The 20,548-nt window shown below is 45.5% G+C and overlaps 1 protein-coding gene across 1 annotated transcript in view; it reads right to left on the bottom strand.

Moving 5' to 3' along the window:
• Positions 1 to 519: 519 nt before the first annotated feature.
• Positions 520 to 20,548, bottom strand: part of HIPK2 (homeodomain interacting protein kinase 2) — a 129,667-nt gene continuing 109,638 nt past the window's right edge. The window contains exons 10-15 of the mRNA XM_080631746.1: positions 18,367 to 18,509; positions 17,871 to 18,050; positions 15,001 to 15,282; positions 4,850 to 5,097; positions 3,673 to 3,833; positions 520 to 1,952 (exon numbers count right to left, since the gene is read on the bottom strand). Of these exons, the coding sequence (XP_080487872.1) occupies positions 1,485 to 1,952; positions 3,673 to 3,833; positions 4,850 to 5,097; positions 15,001 to 15,282; positions 17,871 to 18,050; positions 18,367 to 18,509 (1,482 nt within the window). The 3' untranslated portion in view covers positions 520 to 1,484. The remainder of the gene's footprint in view (positions 1,953 to 3,672; positions 3,834 to 4,849; positions 5,098 to 15,000; positions 15,283 to 17,870; positions 18,051 to 18,366; positions 18,510 to 20,548) is intronic.

Raw genomic sequence — 20,548 nt, 5'->3', positions numbered from 1 at the left:
CCAGACCAGTCCACAAACGAATCCCCAGACCCCCTGGGAGTCACCCTGGGTCTCACAATGGACCCAGTCACTTCCAGCCAATCCAGTGCTCAAAAAACCACCCAGCTGTACGCACTTCTAACCCCAATGAGCCTCCCCAACACCTCACCAAATGAGCTAAGATTGATGACGTGGGAGAAAAAACCCCACCACCACCACTACCAGAAGAAGAAGAAAATCAGCAATAACAACCCAAAATAAAAAAGCAAAGAAGAGCTGAGAGTAAATTCCGACTAGCCTCAGTCAGTTCCTAGGAGTACCAGTGGAAGTAAACCCTTAAACCGCGTCTGTAGTTCGGTAAGGCACTACGAGGGAATGATGTAAAACTAAGACTGTGACAGTTGTAATGGCTGTGCCGAGGAACACACCACAGAGAGAAGGCAGCATCTGCACACACACGCACGCACGCACACACACACGTACATACCTGGACAATCACATTTGTTACATGCCTATGTTATATCACTTTTCTTTGTGCAATCACATTGAGGAATAGTCTATTGGTATCGTTGAAGTTCAACACAAAAAGAGTAAAAAGGGCTTATGACCTGTATAGTGCTACATTCTACCGGGGCAAGGGGGTAGCTAAAATGTCTCCTCCTATTCTAAAACGGCTAGGGACTGAAAAGGAAGAATTCCAAATAAAACAAAATGAAACACAACTGAAATCCGACATACATTATTAGAGATCTCGTTTAAGAACAGCATTTCTCAGGGATTTATCCAGTGTGTTCAAGGAAAGGGAGAAACATCCCCATTGCTTCTGCTCTCAACCAGCGCTGCACGGCCTCTTTTGCCCAGGTGTGTTTAAACGGTGCAGTGCTAGATCTGAATTTACAGCACTGGGACAACATTTCCTTCTCCTCCCTCAGCCTCCCTAACCCACTTTCTGTTTCCAGGAAAAAAACCACCCAAATTTATGTATGCTTCAAGATACAAAGAGCACTGCAAAGATGGGGTATAAAATCTTTGAAATGCTGGATAAATCCCCAATCCGTATACCTACTGGATTAAAAACCTAATGGATTTCATTTTAGGTGTTCTGGACAACAAATTTCTAAATGTAGCTCACTATTGGATGAAAATAACCTTTAAAAGTCTGTTGGTGAAGTTCTTCAAAAGACAGGACCCGCGGAAGGGTCCTTCTGCTTCTCTCTTTCTCTCTCTAGTTTGGTGCAGAATGGTTGGGTTTTTTTGTGGTTTATATTTTTTTCTGTTCTTTTTTTTTTTTCCATTTTCTTTTTTTTTTTTTTTTTTTAAATAAAAAGTGTAGAATTGGTTCTCCCCCTTCTTTCCTCTTTTTCGCTTCTTCCTCAAAGTCTCCTTCGTTCAAGTTCCACGCGAGCCTCCCATTGTATTGTTCAGTTTGTCCTGTTCTTCAGTACAAAAGCAGCCGCCTCACTTCCCCGGGGGATGGGTGCGTCTCTCACTCCTTATTCCAGTGTTTAGATGTAAGGGTACTGGTTGACCTTGGTGGGGCTCAGTGGGTATCCAGTGTAGACTGTGGAGGCTGGAGAAGCACTGATATAGGTCTGATGGGCAAACTGAGCCTGGTACTGGCTCGGGTGGATGGTGGGTGAGGGCAGCACCCGCGGGCCCATGCTGACGGGGACCTGGTGGACGATGCTGGCGGGGTAGGTGGTGTGCTGCACGGCGTGCCGCGCAGACCCTTGCGAGGCCACCAAGTGCGCGACGGTGCCCGTGGAGCCCAGGGCGGCGGGGGCCGTGTATGTGTAGAGGTGGGGCTGGGTGGGCAGGTGAGCAGCGGCAGCCGCGGCCAGGTGAGGATGGACTGTACCGTGGCTGGGACTGTTGTGCGGGAAAGAGTACGGGGCCTGAGCTATTGTTGGAGTGATGTAGGCTTGCTGTCTCCGGTGACTCCCTGTGCGATCGGTCGTGATGTGCTGCTGGGCCTGGATAAAGACAGCAACAGTGATAAGTGGTTACAACACAGGAGACGGCTCTTTACCACCTCAGTGGTGCCTGGGAGCCTCCCTATGACACCAGGGAAGTCCCCTGTGCTCCTCCTGACACCCTCAGCATCACCACAGTCTGCCCATGGAAATGGGTGACAGCAAAGGGTCCCTCCCAAGCCTAGCAAGTCATTGTGGTTTCATACATTCACCTAAATGGCCCCCAGAAGGACAATGGAGTCCCCCAGTTTGAGCCACAGCTACCACAGAGACCCAACCTTGGACACCCAGCTCCTAAGAAGATCTTCCACAAGTCCAGTCACACACAAACGGCTTTTGTTCATGAACTCTCTGCTGAAGAAACACAGCGTGCTGATAGCTCAGGGGGATGAAGCTGCCTAGCCATGCCTGGAAGAGGCGATTTGCTTTTGGTCATTTTAGGTCTTTGCAGTTACCATTTCCTCAGTTAGTAAAAATAACTAAAGACAAAACGCTCAGCTCGATCAGATCCTGCAGCCTTCACATTATCAGCCATAATGACTTGAGCACAGGCAACTTCTTGCAGTAGGACAGCAGCAATGTACTTTTTCAGGGATTTCCTAAGTTGGGGTTTTTTTTTTTTTTTTGCATTGCACAATAATGTCAAGGAGTTTTCTCAGTCATTTGTAGTCAGTGTTAAATAACCAATGAAGTAGGAATTAGAAGGCAAGAAGGGGAATGCTCCTTGTTATTTAATTCTATTCTTCCAAGCCCTCTCATCCTCTTTTGTAAGCAATCCCTGCACTGTCATTGTGGTCTGAAATGCAGCAGCCACACTCTTCCCCCACTCTTGGAAACTGCATCTTGCCCACTTCCTCCATTTTCACTCACTTTCATTTCAAGTTTGTTTAAATTTTAACATTTCAACTATATTTTGGTGGGGGTGGGAGGAGGAATCTTCTCCCACCAGTTATTATTAAAAAAACCCAACCCAGTTCTGCTTATATCCAGCTCTGGATACAAGCCAGCACTGTCCCCTGAGCTCTCCAGACTTGCTCCTGTTCAAACACTGGTAACTGTGCCGAAACTTTCCAACTCCCATTACCTCACCTCAGGGAAGAGAGACGCCCCAGATGCAGTACATGCATAAGGCATTATTTACTGAAGCTCCCTGGGTGTTTTGATCACAGACTATGAAACACCTTGAGAACAGCATGCTGACAACTAACGGGACCTGCCCAGCGTTCAGCCCAGGTTTACCATGGCATGGGTGAAACTCAACATATGAGGTCATGTATATGCAGCACAGGGGCTCTGCTTTGCTTTGTCTCACCTGATGGAGACTTCTCCTCTCCCAGCCCTGCAGCTGGGCGGATGCACTCCTTTCACTTGGAAGATACTGTCCTCAGTTACCTATAGCTAAGGAGAATTCAGTCCTTCCTACACAGTCCTGCTTCATCCTTTGTGTCTGAGCTACTGCACCTTCTCTCTTACAGTATTACAACTCACTCTGTTAGATCATCTGACTTCAAAACACACGGTAGGAGTACTCAGGGGTAGGATGTGCACTGCCTCTGCTGCCTGAGCTGGAAGATCAAGGCCTGCAGTGAAGCTGAAACAAGTCAATCAAACTCGAGACAGGGCCCAGCTACCATTAGACTGGAATGGGACAGCCCACACTGGAGGAGCAGTAGGTAATGGCTGGATGACGCACCACCAAAATCGGTCTCGGCTGACTTACCTGACTTAGATTAAGAGGCTGCTGCTGCTGGAAATGTGCTCCTGGTCGCTGCTGCCTATAGGCAACGGCTCCAGACGAGCTCCCTGAAGAGTGACCGCTGGTGGAGGTCACGGTGCTGGAGGACTTGGACTTGTAGGAGGATGAGTGGTGACTGGAGGTGACTGTGCCAGGAAAGGAAACACATTTGTAGCTTACATCACATTCTTTAATTGCTCACCCTGCCTTTTTCCTCACTGAATCTCTCCTCCAGAGTGTCTTTTGGGAGGAGACATACAACAGAAGCTGGGTAAGAAAACCGTTTCTCTTAATTAACAGAATACCTCAGCAGCGGTTCATATACATGGCCAGCCTGTTATCCTAGAGGCAGACAAGCAGACCAGATATTTGGACCCAAACCGGGCCTGGAGAAGGCTTTACATATCCTTCAGAAGTGCGAGAAACTTTTCTGCCAGCAGAAATGTACAATGGAGGTACAAATTCCAAAGAGAGGAAGGAAAGTACAGTGTGCACAGCACAAAAAAGCCCTGGCTTGGCTGACCTCATGGTGAGTAGGAAGGGAGGGATAAGGAGCTAGTGGGGAGCTCACCCTCTGAGCCTTTGTGTTCACCAGCAGTGTGTCAAAAGAAAGGACTGCCAAGTAGCTCAAAGCCAATTGCTTCAGGCCAGATTTCCACCATAAGCCCCTTTTCAACACTTTGTACTATCTAGCATTGCAGAGGCTCAGGAGGAGCAAACCTCATTGGTCCATAATGAAGATCCTGAGAAATGTTCTTCCCAGAAACGTCAACAAATCTGGAGGAAAATGAACATGTGTTTTCAATCTCTTACCCGTTTTAAAGTAAACCTATGGAAAGGCAAGGCAGCAAAGGTTCACACTTGCATTTGGGAGCCTTTCACATCAAATGTTGAGCTAAAGGCTGCATTCTGTTCTTGGGTTTGTACAGAAGTAACCGGGACTGACACTTGCCCCTGTGACTCCTGAGTGTACCAGGGCATCTAAATAATGCTATGTGGCTCCCAAGAACAGATGTGTCACTTGAGAGAAGGGCAGGAGCACGGTTTCTTTGGAAAACAAAACAAACAAACAAACAAACAAAATGAAACCGAACAATGAGATTCTTCCAAGATAAATCATTTATTTCTTACTAATTGTCTTGACGGAAGAGGTGCAATTTACCTGGTGCCAGGCTATCGCACTCTACCAACACCTCACTGGCCTGGGTTTTCAGTGGTGGCACGATGATGGTTCGGGGGTTCCCACTGCAGTGAGTCTCTGGAACCCCTTTGGTGTCGTAGGTGTTCCCGTTATTCTGCCCTGTGCGATGCTGCACGGCGTAAGGGCTGTTGTTGCTGGAGGAATCGGAGTAGGGGGAGTCATGCACGGTGACACAGCTGATGACATTCTTCCTTTGCTTGGACAAGGTGCTGGAACACAAGCACACAAGTGGGAAGAGTGAATGGGCAACCATTGACTCAGAAGCCACTGTAAGACTCTGCTCGTGGCAGACTAGCTCTGTAAAGGCACAGCACATCCTTCTGTCCTCTGCCAGAGACAGGCTGCTTAAGCCAAATCCCAGTCTTCAGAACTCACTCGTTGCTATTCCAGGAAAGCCTTTGTGGAGGTCAAGGAGTGAGTAAGACATTGTGCATAGATCTTATATTCACGCTGCTTAGAATAGCACTGAACCAGACTGCCAGATATATTTTCAGACTGCTTTTTATATACGTGTGCAGTAGCAGCCCAGCAGTTATACTATGCTTTGTTGCAAGTCTCACCACCCACACAAAAACGTGGTGGTTTCTCCCAGACTTCCAGCAATGATTTAATAATAGATGCTACGACTTTTCATGCTTAAATCCCATGAATCTACAAAATGCACTCCGTTCTATTTACCAATATGGTACAACAGGCACATACTCGCAATAAGCATATGAAGCTGAGGAACGAATGATGAAAAAATGAGCAAAGTATGTAATGCTTTGTTTTTCTTTTCTTTCTCTGATGAATACGCACTGGGTCTCCTGCCTCTGGTGTGGATTATCAAGGTCCTGCTGCAGCTAATCTATCTATGACATCAAAAAAGTGATTAAAAAGGAACATCAACACTTCTAAGATTAGCACTAGAAGTTCATTAGACTAGACTGCATGAGTACGATTGGGATTTGCTCTGCTATTGTGTCTAATTATTCCTGATGGTTTCTCCTTCCTGTTATGAGCTTGTTTAGGGAGAAAAAGAGAGAGCAAGAAAGAGGAGAAAGGAAGGGGGATGGTGAAGATTTGCTTAAATGGCTCACATCCTTGACAGTGCACAGACCTTGACTACAGAAAATAGCTGCTATGTTTCACTGATTGCATTATGTTGTTATGGCAACTGAAGTTTTTAAAATGATGAAAAGAAATGGATGGCACATAAAAAGCTAAGTAATTAGGCTTAATGGTAGAAACAGCCCCAATAGGAACAGGAATGCTATGAAGAAAAAGGAATCCATCTCTTAACTTCTTGAGTGTGCACCTTAAAAAGAGAGAGATCCCTTTCTCATGGAGGGTCCTCTCCATTCTCTCACTCTGGCCGGTCCAGTCAAGGGAACAGCTGATTAATCAAGTCTTACTCTGTGATGGAGCCGTTCATTCCCTATCTCAGCATCACTTCTTAGCCAGGGAAAGGCAGAGCAGATACTGAGAACGGTTTTCCTTCCAAGGACACTGTTTGCCTTATTTAGGTCTCACAGTTCTAAAGGAGCACTGGTGGGTTCCCTGCAATTTGTCCATCCCAAAGTTTCTCCATCAACATTCACAAACTGCAACTCACCACCTCACTCCAAAGACTTGTAATTGAAAAGCTATCATCTCCTCCATTAAAGAACGCCTTGGGGTGCTGCATTCACAAGTTACCATCACACAGACTTTCCCTGGGCTATCACCACAGAATCCTGGTGTGCCCCAAAGATGACACAAGAACATGTTCAATTTTTCACTAAAAATACATCTTGAGAGGTCCCTGCAATCCTAAAGCACTGACACTTGAAAAAGGACAGATGGTAGACAAGGAGGGGAAGTTGCTGCACAGCAGTCTGGAAAGTGGAAGCAACCCTTGCTGAGGCAGGGATCTTTTCTATGGAGAAGGTGTACGACAGCAAACCCTCATATTCTGGCTTTCCACAAAGAGCTGGAGAGCACTGGATTAGAAAAGATGGACAACTACTGTATGTGAAGGAAGATACAGCAGTTTGGATACAGTGCTACAAAAGAAGAATATTAAGCCAATAAAAATGACAAATGTTGCATCAATATTCCTCTCTCCTTCAGCAGAAATGCCTGTAATCACACATTTATGAGTACCCACTCTGCTTGCCCTTTGCAGCTACCCTTGGCTGCCAGTTGGGAAGAGAGATATATTCTCTACCTCTGACAGTTATTACACTTTATAAAGAAAAATCAAGTCACTAAAGAGTTTTCTGACAACTGATAAGGTCTAGCTATTCTTTTACAGTTCCTTCCTAACATAAGTGGCTGAGCTGCTGAACTGGAAACACTTCTTCTTGGCTGACACTTGACATGGGAAGGCTGAGCTGTAGAAGTGGAAGGGTATTTTTCAGTGTAATCTGTGCTTTTTGTTGTTTTAAAATGGGCATATTTTTCACCAATTTGACTGAGGGCTTGTCAAAGCAGAGGCCATCAGGAGCCTCCTCCTTCAAAGTGTTATAGCTGGTTACAACAAGAAAATCAAGTAGATCGGTTTGGCTAAACAACCAAAAGTGATTCCAAACCCAAACCTTTCTAGAGAAAGAGAGTGTAGTAGGATACTGAACTCATTTCATGGATGGGAAACTGAAAAGGACCAGAGCTGTGGTCCTGCCAGGCCTTACGCAAGTTCTCAGCACTACTGCTGTATGTCACCCACCAAAGTCAGCTGGACTAATCCAGTAACAGAACTAAAGCACACAGTTAAATGTTTGCAGGATTAGGGACCAAGTGATCAGCCTCTTGATTCAGCATGCTGCCTCAAGCATTTCAAGTGCATAAGGACCCCATTGAAAGCAGCTGCATTTTTGTCTTTAGGAAAGGTAGCAACTGCGGTTTGATGCTAGAGCAGGCAGAGAAATCAGCTGGAACTATTCACACACACCCGGAGCTTGGCACCTGCTGTACCACAGCCTGCCCTGGAGATTAAGGGTGGGAATTTCAAAAGCATCAAAAGTCCAAGTCATGCTGAAAACCAGTTGATTCACTGGCTTAAAGATACATGTTAAGCTGAAATGGGGGCTTTTGAAAATACAACACAGAAGAGCCAGCACTCCTCCTTCTTAAAGCCTTCTTGCTAGCCAGCAACTGTCCTCCTTCCATCTCCCTCTGAGGACTCAGCTGCTCTCCCCACCTCGCAGTAATGCAGGAGTTACCTGTGTAAGGTCCAGGCTGACCTATCACCCTCCCTGCTCACAAACTATCAGGACTGAGAGCTTTTTACCTGTTGACACAGCACTTGCCTACTCAGCAAGGTTACTGTATTCCTGTAACTCAGCTGCAGCTTTTGGGGTTGTTTGTGCTTACATGGAAAAATACTATTAAAGTCTTGTCCCCTTCCTATTAAGCTCACCCCAAGCCTGGTAATTGCTTTCCCTTCTGCAAGCACAGAAGCAGCAGCATATGTGATTTAGTAGTGTTGAGAGCCGCCATGTGATCCTGGTCAGCTCGTGTGCCTGCCTGCATTATGTGGGTACATGTATTTTAATTCTCTAGAGGAGGGAGGGCAGAAGATTACTGGAGTGGCATCAAATCCGTGTACACAGACTGAAAAGCCACAAGCCAGGAATGCTTTTTAACCCTTACTGGCTGGGCCTGTGTCCTCCCTTTCAGAACAGTAGCTCAAAAAATATGCATTGCTTTATAAGTTTATTATTAGTTCATGAGTGGTAGCCCATTGCCACCTGGTCCTGAAGAGCTTGTTCTCAAACCTGGACACAAAACAATTCATGTCTGTTTGTTCTGCAGGCACGGAGCATGACAGTGCCTTTGAACATGCAGAAGCAAGTCTTGGAGACAGCTCTCTAACATACACCACCCTTGTGAGGGCACAGCACAGTTGGATGTGGGTCCCTATTCCCTACAGCAAAAAAGACCTCAAGGAAAAGTCTGATAGAGGAAAGAGAAGTCGCTTCTGCAGAGGCAATGGGCAAGAAACTAAGGTAGGCATCTGAGAGAGTGTTAATGGAATGTTGAGAATGAAAACTGAGAGGAAATTAAGCAAAAGAAGATGCTCAATTAGGTGTTAAAACAATGCTGAAGCCACTTAAACAGCCAAGGACAAGGGCAGGAACAACAGGAGTTGTAACAATGAACATGAGATTATTCCTACTTGCTGAAGGCCCAGCCCAAAAGCTTGGTATGTGATAACATTGCATGAAGAGAATCCTTTTTCCCTGAGCATCCTGAGTTACACTCAGAATCCCAGAAAAGTCAAATGGTGTCTAGTGGGGCAATTCTTCAGCACGCGGTTCACCCAAAGTAATACAAACCTTTCAGTGTGGCTGACACTACAGCAACAGAGGCTTTCAGCTCTCAAGGTCTGGGCCTTCTAGTTTAAGGGAGGAAAGCAGCCATCACACAACTGCCTTTGAACTGGTGCACATATACACCATGGCATGTTAGCTTTACATCACATCATGAAAATTCTGTTCCAGGCATCTGAGAACTTAAGAACATGCAACCTTTTCAGTTTGCTGCTTCAGAATAATCCACCTATTCTAGGAAAGTATAGAGCCAGCCAACAAAAACTCAAACTACAACTGCAGTCCCTCTCTTCATGCTGAAATCTTATGCCATGCATAGCTCAGTGTTGAGAACATGCCCCTCTCTCTTCAGCTCAGCCTCCATCCCGACCTGTTAATCTGCTCTCACCTTCTTTGTGAATTTGTGATGGCAAGAAATAATTATCAAGTACTACACTGAGGCCATTTTATTAGGCCACACAGCACATGCTGTAGCTATTTAAGTCATATATACTGAATTGCTTAGCAGGTTGTAAAGGTCCTGCTGCTGAAGGTTTGCTGAGAGGGCTACTGCCTATCTCTGTTATTTTAAGTATTAGCTGCATGTCGGTGTGCCTTCTGGAGATGGAAGGCAGCAATCTTCTTACCAAATGACTGTGGTTAGTCAACATATTGCTATGCAGAGTCAGTGCATTACTATGCACAGCATAACATAGCCACAATAGGCTAGATGTTAAAAGAGAATTACAAATGGTATTTTGACCCTCACACTTGCACACTAGCAACTTGGCAAAAACACCTGGTTTGTGCTTGTCAGCAATTCCTGTGCATAAGGGGAATTAAAGTCCTCTGAAGTAGGCTCCACCACCATTGCCCTATGATGTGAATACGGTGAATAACAACTTGCAACAGCTTAAGCACCTTTTAAGCTAAAGGTGACACTCACACAGAGGCCCATATGCTGTATAGTTTAATATACAATATACACTGTATAGTTTAATCTTAAGAGAAAGGGGAAAAAAACCCCAAAATCTGCAAGAATTTTGTGCCAGTGAAGACGGCCAATGAAGCAGTTACTCTGTATGTTGGCACAATAGCTGTGGTCAGTCTTTCTTGCTCAGGAAGACAGTGATTGCTGTAAGGATCCCATAGAAAGTCAAGCTGGAGAGGTGTTATTTAAGATACCAGAGCAGTCAGTGGGGAAGTGAGGATCCCTCCTGCCTCTATTGGGGTGGAAGCATCCACAAGCCCACCCACCTGAAGGCCATCAGTGTATTGGTTCAAGAAAGGAAGGAATGTTTTCCTTGGCTGCTACAATCATTGCTTGAATAGGAAGTCATCTAGGGATGTCACAATAGACACCTCCACTGCCTTTCCTTCCACCCCTTCCTCCTGGACGCTCTGTGATGTGCCCCTTGGCAGGTCATGGAAATACTGCTCACTGCACCATCCTTCTGCATCCCTCCTGCAGGACCACATGTGCTCTCCCTAGCTCCAAGCCTCAATTCCAGGGTGCATTTGTGCCTCTCTGCTTTGTGTTCAAGTTGCTGCTTTATTTTTCTCCACTTCTAAGCTTCAGAAATATTTAATCAAGGGAGGATTTACATTTAAACCACTGCACCATGTGAAACTATACTGTGGAGTACTTAACCTTACTACTTGCTGAGTATGTGCTCCGATTACTGCGGCTGCAGTTGCGCTGTCTGTCAGTCTGTCTGTCTGCTTGACTTCGTTGCAAGAGCAAGTGAAGAAACTTAAAAGGAATAGATTTATATGAAAAGTATCAAGTCTACTCTCTGCTGTTACTCTCTTCAGTGCTTTACTGGTAATGGTTAGACCTAAATTCTCTTTTCCAGAATAAATAACAGTCAGGGTATTATCTTACAGCACTGCAGTAAATGTCTCTTTGGCCTATAAAGTCCCTTTGTAAAGGCTGCTGAACTGAGAGTCTAGAAATTCATTGGTGATAAATAAACACGGTGAAAAAATTTGTTTCCTGTTCATAAAATGCTTTCTACATACATTTTTTTTCTAGTGTTCTATAGGACAAAATATCTCATGCAAAACTTTGTGGGCATCAAAACCCAGGCAAAACCAGTTTCATACCATAAAAATGTTCCCTTTTTATTTTGAGCATTTCAATTTTTTCCTATTATTTGCTTACATTTCGACAAAAAAACCCCAAACCCCTCCATTAAATCAGAAAAGAGCAGTCTTCCCCTTAGTTACTTAATCTCCTAACACTTTCTCCCCCTTATATAGAAGTCAAAACTTTTTGCAGTTTTGAAGCCTCCCCAGATTTCACTGTCTTTGGGATATTGCCCGAAAAATCTCAGTGTAGCCTGCAAAATGTACCCTTGGGTTTTGACAAACTGACTTTTTCAATCAGGAATTTGCCTCCTGAAAATCTCTGACCATTTCTGTGAGGACAGTCCCTGCCAAGCTGTACCTGAGATCCCTCCCTGATGATTCTGCCCCAGGCTGGAGCTGGGGCCCAGTAGATGGCCCCCTTTGACAAGGCTCTATCAAGCAGGTCCTTCAGAACCCACCTCGCGCCACCTCCTCAGCACCTTTACCAACAGGAGCCTGACATTTTCAGATGACTACTGGTTTTAAGAAGAATGAACGAGCATTGTGCTGGCCTGCCTGCTTGCTCAGCTGGTATTTCATTAAGCATCCTACTTGAACAACTGAGCTCTTCATTAGCAAGAGGAAAATTCTGCCCATATCACACCAAATTCTTCAGATTTTTCTTTTGCCAATAATAAATTTGCATCCCCTGTACAACAAAAGCTCTCTCTCCTGCTCTGGTATTACAGAGAAGCTTTTCTGTTGTAGTAAATCCAAGCTGTAGGGATCCTTTACTGCATCAGCAGTATTGTATTTTATCAGCATTACCAGTCCTTCTTAAACTGAGACTTACAAACTCTTACATCATTGAAGGATCTACTACTTCTCACAACCACAGGTAACTCTAATCTCTCTGTGCTGAGCAATCAATAAAATAAACATTTTTAGTCTCATCGGTCAATGAGAAATTTCTAACCACATAGGAAATAAAAGAAGGAAGTGTCATAGCAAATTCAGGAGCTGACTGAATGCCAGTGAAATTAATGCAAAGATACCATTGCTATCAATCGGATGGGATCAGTCAATTAACTTTGATCTATCAAGTGCTTTATGATTTTGTAGTCTAATCTAGAAAAAACTAATATGGTTAGAATGTGACTAATAGCACATTTCAAGTTGTTCCTTATTTTTCACCCCACACCACAGCTATTGCCCAATAGAGTAGAGTAGTATTTGCATAAACACGGGCAAGACAATGCATTCTTCTCACAGTTTCGTTTTTGACTCAGATCCTGAACTTTTGGGCACTGATTACACTAAAGCACATACTTCACTGTCACTCCCATTTTTCTTGGAGCAAAAAAAAATAGGTAAGAAAACTTGGAGGTACTTTCCTAATTGTAATGTGCTTTCAAGAAGAAAGACCTCGACTTTGGCCAGGCAAAGTTCATTGGCATTAAATGCTGAAACAGCTTCCTTGACTGGAAGCTACACTCTTGGTCCAGCTGAGAATCTGGTCTTCAATCTGCCCAGGTCAAAAGGCACTGAACAAGTTGATTTCATTCTTCCGGAGACTTTAACCAAAAATTCTCATTCTGGACATGCCATTTTCCATCTGTGTCTCTGCCTCCAATTCTCCACTCGCTCTGGTTACATCTGCACAGGCAATTTAACTCACTTGAATTCCAAAAGGTGCCCGACAACAGCCTGTGTCCATGCAGAATGTCTCTACATGGCTCAGAAATTAAATCTAGCTCTTAAGCTTTGGCCTTCAAGGAATGCTGGCACCCTGGTACTCTATATAGATTTGCCATATGGATACAAAAAGTAGCCAGGGATCTGATCCCAGGCAGGAACATGTCCTGAATATGCTTTAGTTATATCAAAGCCAGTTCATTTATGTAAGTCTGGCTCCTGGGACTACTTTCCTAACCCCTTGGCAGACCTTGCCTGAGTATTTAAATATCCCAAACTCCCAATTTGATTTCCAGAGGCTTTCCAGAACTTTGTTCTGTCTGACTCCTTGGAGAGGTGCCGAGTGAAGAAACTGGTCAGATGGTAGCAAAGCAGAGGAGACAAACATTAGCTGAAGTGACTGTGGGATCCCAGCTCTTCCCTCCACCCTGCTCTGAACCCAAGGTGGTATAAAGACAGTAAGCATAAGTATTTGCACATGATTTCCCAAAGCCTGGGATCAGCACCACAGGTAAACGTGCTTGCAAATAGCAACTGTGACCCTTGAGACACCTGCCCTCTTCATGCTGCCCCACCTCACCTTAGTTTTCAGCATCTCTTTCATCTTGCCCTTCCTTTCCTCTAAGAGCCCTGGAAGTGGGGGCTCCTCATTTATAGTCCACCTGACTTCCATACTGACCTTCATTCAACTCCTTCTCTAAACATGCTTTTTTCTCACTACCAAACTAAGGACTATGGTATGGTTTGGGTTTTTTTAAAGTGAAATATGTTACGCTATCCTGTGATCAATTTTCCACAGTACACACTGGATTCATGGCAAGCCTGAACTTCAGAGGCACTGAGCTCTTGCTGCCCAGTGGAGTTCTCTGGTAGGGAAAACGGGATTGGGAACCAGTGGTGGCTGTCAGGAGGCAGGTCAAAACTGCAGCCCTGCATGCCTGAATTATGTCTCCTCTTTATGGATTTTTAGCTTTTTGAGGCCAAATGAATCTCATTTGTTCTGTGCACATTTGCAGTGCTCCATTTATCACCACAGTGCAGAGATGCAGAGATACAGATGGATATTTGCACTGATTAAAGGAAAATCTGCCGTAGAGCACATCCTAAATAAATAAAAACAATTCTCTCTCAACAATACTGGAGCGATAAGGTTAAAAAAAGTCCCAGCTCAGTTACCAACATAAAGACAGTGTAATTATTCAGCTGTTTGCAAGGCTGCTTCTCCACAACTTACGAAGCAGAGTGATGTCTTGTGACTGGCATCGGATGGGAAACCAAGACTGCCTGCATACGATGAAAGGTTCTGAAAAAACAGTCTTGGAAAATTAAGCCCTCTCTCATCCACAGCAGATGATCAGCAGTGGCAGCAGTTCTGGGCTGCACTGTTTACTTGGGTGAGTTAATTCTCTGAGGAGAAAACTCAGCCACCATGGTCTTTGTAGCCTCATCTATGCCTCTCTGCAGAGTCAGTCAAAACACAACCAGTTTCTGCCACTTTTTACAATAGCTGAAGGATGTTTTGGCAACACAATCATACCTGAGCAACCTTCTGACACAACCACTAATTATTTTTCAGGGCCTTTTTAGGGTAAAGAGCACACACGAAAGGTGTCATTTAATGGCATTTATAGATGCCTGGATCACTCAAAAAGAGAAAAGGTAATTTTAAGCTACCTTCCTTCCAAGCCCTTCTTTTTGTCTTTGTTTTAAACAGCTTTCTGACTTAAAGAAGCTAATCACCATAGGATCTTTAAAGTCTCCTTTCAACAGTTCCGTGAGATAAGGAGAACTATTATTTCCTCTTAGAGAGGAGAAGTTACGGCACAGAGAAATTACTATGCTTTCCAAGGTCACACAGCAAATGTACAGCATGGTAGGGAACACCACCTAAGTCTGCGGAGTCCTCAGCTAGTATTTTAGCCCCTCCAACACACCTTCTCTTAAATGAAAGATGACCTAGGTGCTGAGACCCTACTGTAGCTCCAGGGACACTCTTCTCTCCTGGGATGCTCCAGGACATCTTTGCCTCTGCCTCTCTCTCCTGCACATAGAGAAGAGCAGAGAGCCGCTGCTCACCTGGTGGGTGCATGCTTCTGCTCCTCCTCTTCATCTGTGTCGCTGCTGATAGTGATGACACTCACGGCGGGGCTAGGGGTGTCGGGAATGATTATCGTCTGTCGCTGCCGCTCCCGTGTGGTGCTGGTGGCCACATCGCTCCATCCGCATGTGACAGAGGTGCTGCAGGCAGGGCTGTTGTGCACCATGGCACAGCGGGGAGGCGTGTTCTCCTTCACTCGTTTCGAACGCTGAGGTGAGCTGATGGACTGAGAGGATGAAACTTCATAGGTGGATGCATTTCTGGAAATGGGAAAGGTTGTTAGTTAAAACTCAGTCTGCTGAAGTTGCCCGTTGCCATGGCTTTTGACTCCTGGCGTCTGATTCAGTGGCACCGATGCATGGAATCTAGCAAAACTGCAGAATTGTCATAGTCCTCTTCGAAGGACAGACTTTTGCATATAATTGCATACGCATGACTTAATTCATATAATTGGCTGAAATGTAGTTACTTTTAGTAAAAAATTCTATTTTGTTTTCCCTAGAAATTTCCAAATGAGAAACACTGCCTCTCAGGAGTCTGCACTGCAAGGCAGAGGCCAGTCACACAGCACAGACAAACAAAATACGGGCAGGCTCAGTATGCCTTTCCCTTTCTAATAACCCCTTTCTCCTGTATCCTGCATGGATGCATCATGATCAGATACTTTTTGGCCAGAAAAAAACTAATGGTAAAATTAGAATTTGTTGTGGAAAACATCAGCCATTTATCAGGAAAACTGCTTTTCATAGTTGAAAATTTAATTTTCTGTTTAAGAATCTTTTCAATAAAGATTTCCTGCCCAATGCTTCATCCTCTAGGGTAGAAGAGTCCCACGGATGGGCGCATGTAGATGGGAGGACATATACTCAGTTTCATTTCATTCCCACTTGAGGCAGCAGATACAGGATACATAAATCAGCAAGAAAAGAACAATCTTTTTATTATGCAAGAGAAAAACATTCTCAAGTCCTGTTTTATTTCCCAGCCTTCCCATTTCTGCTTCCCTGCCTTATAGCTCGAAATGGCCCGCGAGATCAGGGATCTCAACACGAACCTGTCTATCAAACAGTGCAGCACAGGTCTGCAGATGGGATAATTTCCAAAGCACACTTACTGAAGCCCATTTCACTAATTTCCCACATTTTCTTTCTTCCTTATATTTTTCTGCTTATTGCAGAACATTCACAGACTCAAAAATGAAAAAGCCCCTAAGTTCTGGTTTTGTTCTACAGCGGGGCTGAAGCCTGGGCTGCATGTTCAGCTTGGCCTGAAAGCTAACAAAAGGAATTGGTGACATCCATCAAAAGGAAGTCACTCTGGACCTATTGCACTATACCAACTTACATAGGGTTTTCTGCATAACAAATGGCTGCACAGTAGCATTTGCAGTGCTTTTTGAATACCAATGAGCAGCATAGAGTACACTACTCTTCAAAGGAGCATGCTCCTCATTTGGCTACAAAAGCATCACTATTAATGAAGCTGTAGGAACCCTTTGCTCTGAAAGTGTCCAGTTCCTCCTGGATGCTGCCACCCTCCTCCTGGAGAGGGAAGGGAGAGGGGAAGCCCTGTGCAGGCACACTGGTTGCAACAGGCACTCTCTTTCGCTGCCTTGCTGTGGATGTAGCTGCCTCTCTACACCAGGAACGGACTAAGACAGCTGGAGCCCACCCAAAGTAAATGCAACATTTGGGAGCAGATAAATGGGAAGGATTTAAATAGTGGCCTCTTAACTAGAGTCAAATTGGTTGTGAACTCGGACCTCCTTTGGCTCCAGTTCAGTCCCCCAGTAAAATCACAAGCTCCTTTGTTTCTGCCAGTGCACAAGTGGTGACCCATTTTGGTTCCTCCTTTGCACTGTTTTGAATTTTTTAAAGAAATGTGACAATTTCAGAGCCCAGAGGACTTTCCCCAGAACAACTGCACATACATCTTAAACAGCCTTGTCCTCTGGCCAAGATTACAGTGCTGTGGCAGGCACTGCAATCATCCTACCATTTGTGAGCTGTGCCACATAACACAGTATGAACCAAAGCCCAGTCTCCTATGAGAGTTGGTAGATCTAGGTGTCTAAGGACTGTCCCTGTATGAGATGTCCTTATAAAATGCTCCCTGATTTATGCTGCCATGATTCTAAAAAGGCCAGTGCCGGTATTTGTTGCTGGAGAGTACTGCTGAACACAGGGGCCAACCACCTATGTTAGGAGCTAGAGAGCTGGAAGATGGCCTAGACCCACCCCAGTCTTCCACACTGCATGGCATTAGAGCATGGCGTTAAAGCTCAAAAGATAGGTCATCATCCCATTGATTTTGAAAGGGTAGATCTCACGTGCACACGAGCGCATGTTCCTGAAGATGCACCCGGAGTTGCACTACCCTGTGGAAATGGAGACACTGCACCTCAGGAAGTGCTTCTTTGAGATGATGTGGGAAGAAAACATGTGGTGACCAGGCACTGAGCCATGCTGACCTGAGAATATAATTACTTCTTTAATTATGGTGACTGCAAGGCCTTGAGTAATCACAGCTGCATAATGAGACATATGAACAGGTCCTCAATGTCCCATCGCCTTCCAGCCACTAACTCCCGCACAAAATGATGCTCACTGGGTATTTAATGTGCCTGACTACCTCTTACCCCCTTCTCTCTCCTGACCTGGGTATGGAAGTGAAGCAGCGAAGAGCCCAAAGTCACAAAGTGCTGTCTAATCATTTGTGGGCCACGGAACACACTATTTTGCCCCACAGATGTCAGCGAACATTCCCCTCGTCAGCACTCCTCCATTGCAGGGCTGCATTCAGAACCACCCAGGTACACCAGGTGGTAACTGGGAGCCACGGCACTCACCGGGGTGCTGACTGATGCTGCTTGCTCTTCCTGGCAGAGGTGGTGGCAGCGGGCGGCTGGCGCATGACATGTGCAACACCCACATTGACGGGCTGTGCTGCAGGGAGGGTGACGTGGCTGGCTAACAGCGCGGGCTGCTGCATGATGGGGTTGTAGTGGCTGCCATGAGCGTGGCTGTTCCTGCAAAGTGGGGAGACACGCACACGTTTGACATGCCTCTTTCACAGGCTCCCACTGCCTTCACCAAGGCTCCCTTCTCCAGGGGACTCCTTGGCTCCCAGTCCCCCCTGGATGGAGCGTTTCCCCCACGGAAGTGACTGAATGGACTGGCATGGGCACAGCACTCCAAGAATGCGGAACGGAGAAGCTGCTCATAGCTCTTAGACAGGAGGGTTGCCCTTCTCCCCCTGGCTCTGCAGCCTCCCAGACCCCATCCCTCCCACCTCCTCCAGCACTGCTGGGTACTTCAGGGAGACTCCATGTGCCTCCAGTTTACCTCCAGTCTGTCAGTGGTTGGGTGCCTGCCATGGACTCTGGGATGACAGTGGCATGCTGGACAGAAGTGTGGGTGGCCACCCCAGTCAGCTGCTGCCAGGCCGGAGGGAGCAGAATCTGTTGAGTGCCACTGGGCCACGCTTGCTGTCAAATAGAGGGAAAACAATTTCTTAACAAGAAGTGTCATACACTGAGTGTGAGTCGTGGTCCATGCTCAGCTGGAGCTCCTAATAACAATCATGGTCATACGACCTCGCTCTTACCACATTTTAGTCATAAATGACAAATACCCCTAGGAAATCACTGCAAAAGCAGTAAAATTTATCAATATAGAGAGTGCATAGGAGGGATGGGAAATATCCTTGCCATCCAAAGCACCAGCTGTGTTTTAAACTAAGAATGGGAGGGATCGAATTTGACCAGCATTTCAACCCAAACATCAAACTCTTTAGTACCTTTTAATGTTGACTCTCCAGATCAGCTAGGCACCATGGTCCCATTGTTATTTCCCCCTCCTACAGCCAATTTTCCTTCCCACCCCAACATGACCTAAAGGAACCTAAAGGATCTAAAAATGAGAATTAACTTTTCAAGGATCAGGAAAGGGAACAGGCAGCTGGTGCCCCCCTTACAGGGGTAGAAATCTCTGCCCTGTGAGTTAAGCCATCACTCTGCCATGCAACCATCCCTCCAGCTGCGCCATGATTCAGGTCGTCCTGCTCTGGTGACTCCACACACGAGTCAGGTGATTGTTTTTTTTGACTTAGGAAACTTTTTTTCCTATGTGTTGCCTGAAGGCAGCTGCAGCAGCTTCTCAGTGCCTGGGCTGGGAAATGTAGGGTTCTCCTTAGTCCCAGCCAGTACTACTATATTGGACCCCTATTGTGTTATCCCACAGCTCTAAGGAAGCTGAATTTTAGAGGGCAGGCTTCTTGCAGGTATGCATTTGTCCCCATCTCCATCCTCACAAGAATCCTGATTCCCTCATATCCCCCCACAAAAAACAAAATAACAAACTAAAAAAGCATCACCCCCCTCCAAAAAAACTAGCTTTTCCCAGTTTGGCTCCGAAGTTTGACTGTCTTTTAATATTTTATGTTGCTGAGGTAGATGAAAAGACTGCTCAGTGAGGCCTCCCAGCAACACTTGCGATCTGCAAAGGATGGACCATCACAGGGCTCCTGAGAGCTGTTCATCTAAGGACCCATAACGATGGACTGGTGCTGCTTGGAGCAGATAGGAAGAGGAGGCAAAGACACAAAAAGATCAGGGAAGAAAGAAGCTTTTTCCTCCTTTTTCTTTTTTTCCCCAGCTTTGATTTAAAAGAGGAGACTGAACTACTGTTGCAGTCAGTCCCAGGGGACTACCTGGATTCACCTGCAGAGAAAACTGCTTCCTCCCTTTTCAGGAAAGAGAACTGAAAAAATCTAAGCTCCCTTCATGACTGCAGTGCATAAATTCAGATGCAGCGTCAGAGTCCAGGCACAAATTCCTCACTTATTAGGTAAGGACCACTGAATCATTTAATCTGCAGATAAGACTTGTCTAGGCTGATCCACTAGCACAGCGTGCTGTGCTTACACACGAGAGGCTTGTGCCAGAAGCTGCAACCTGTTCTCAGTTATTGCATTACTGTGAAATTGTGCTTCTGCTGCACTGGCCCATGCATCAGGAAGTGGCAGGTCCTCCAGTGTGATGGAGCTTGTGCTTCCTATGTAAAGCAAGAATGACTAATGGAGTAAGCGTTGTTTGTTCTGAAAGCTAGTGGCAGGACATCCGTGGGAAGAAGTGTTGTTGGGAAGGAGTTAAGAGAAAATCAAGAATTCAGGGCATTATTCAAGGACAGGGGACAGTTCTGGGACACGTCATGGAAGCCTGCCAGGAAACTGTACAGATTTGTCTCTTTTGAGATCTGAAGCTGCAGGGAGCTATTAGCAAAGACAGGATCAGTCTCCTCTCACTGGTCTCTGCATATGGGATGTGGACCACACTTGGTTGAGAGCATGAAAACAGACCCAGAAAAGTTACAAATTAACTTTTTTTATAGAGTTACTTTAGCCACTAGCTCTACCTTGAAGACTGCTTGCTCCGTCTAGCTCCATGCTACAGACTGCAGACACACAGCTGCCAGAGATGATGCTTCAAACCCATCCCTGCCTCTGCCTGGGATCCCTCCAACTTCT

The sequence above is a fragment of the Psittacula echo genome (genome assembly GCF_963264785.1).
Source record: "Psittacula echo genome assembly, chromosome: 1".
NCBI lineage: Eukaryota > Metazoa > Chordata > Aves > Psittaciformes > Psittacidae > Psittacula > Psittacula echo.
The sequence above is the reverse complement of the archived record's forward strand: the minus strand, read 5'-3'. Positions and strand labels throughout refer to the sequence as shown.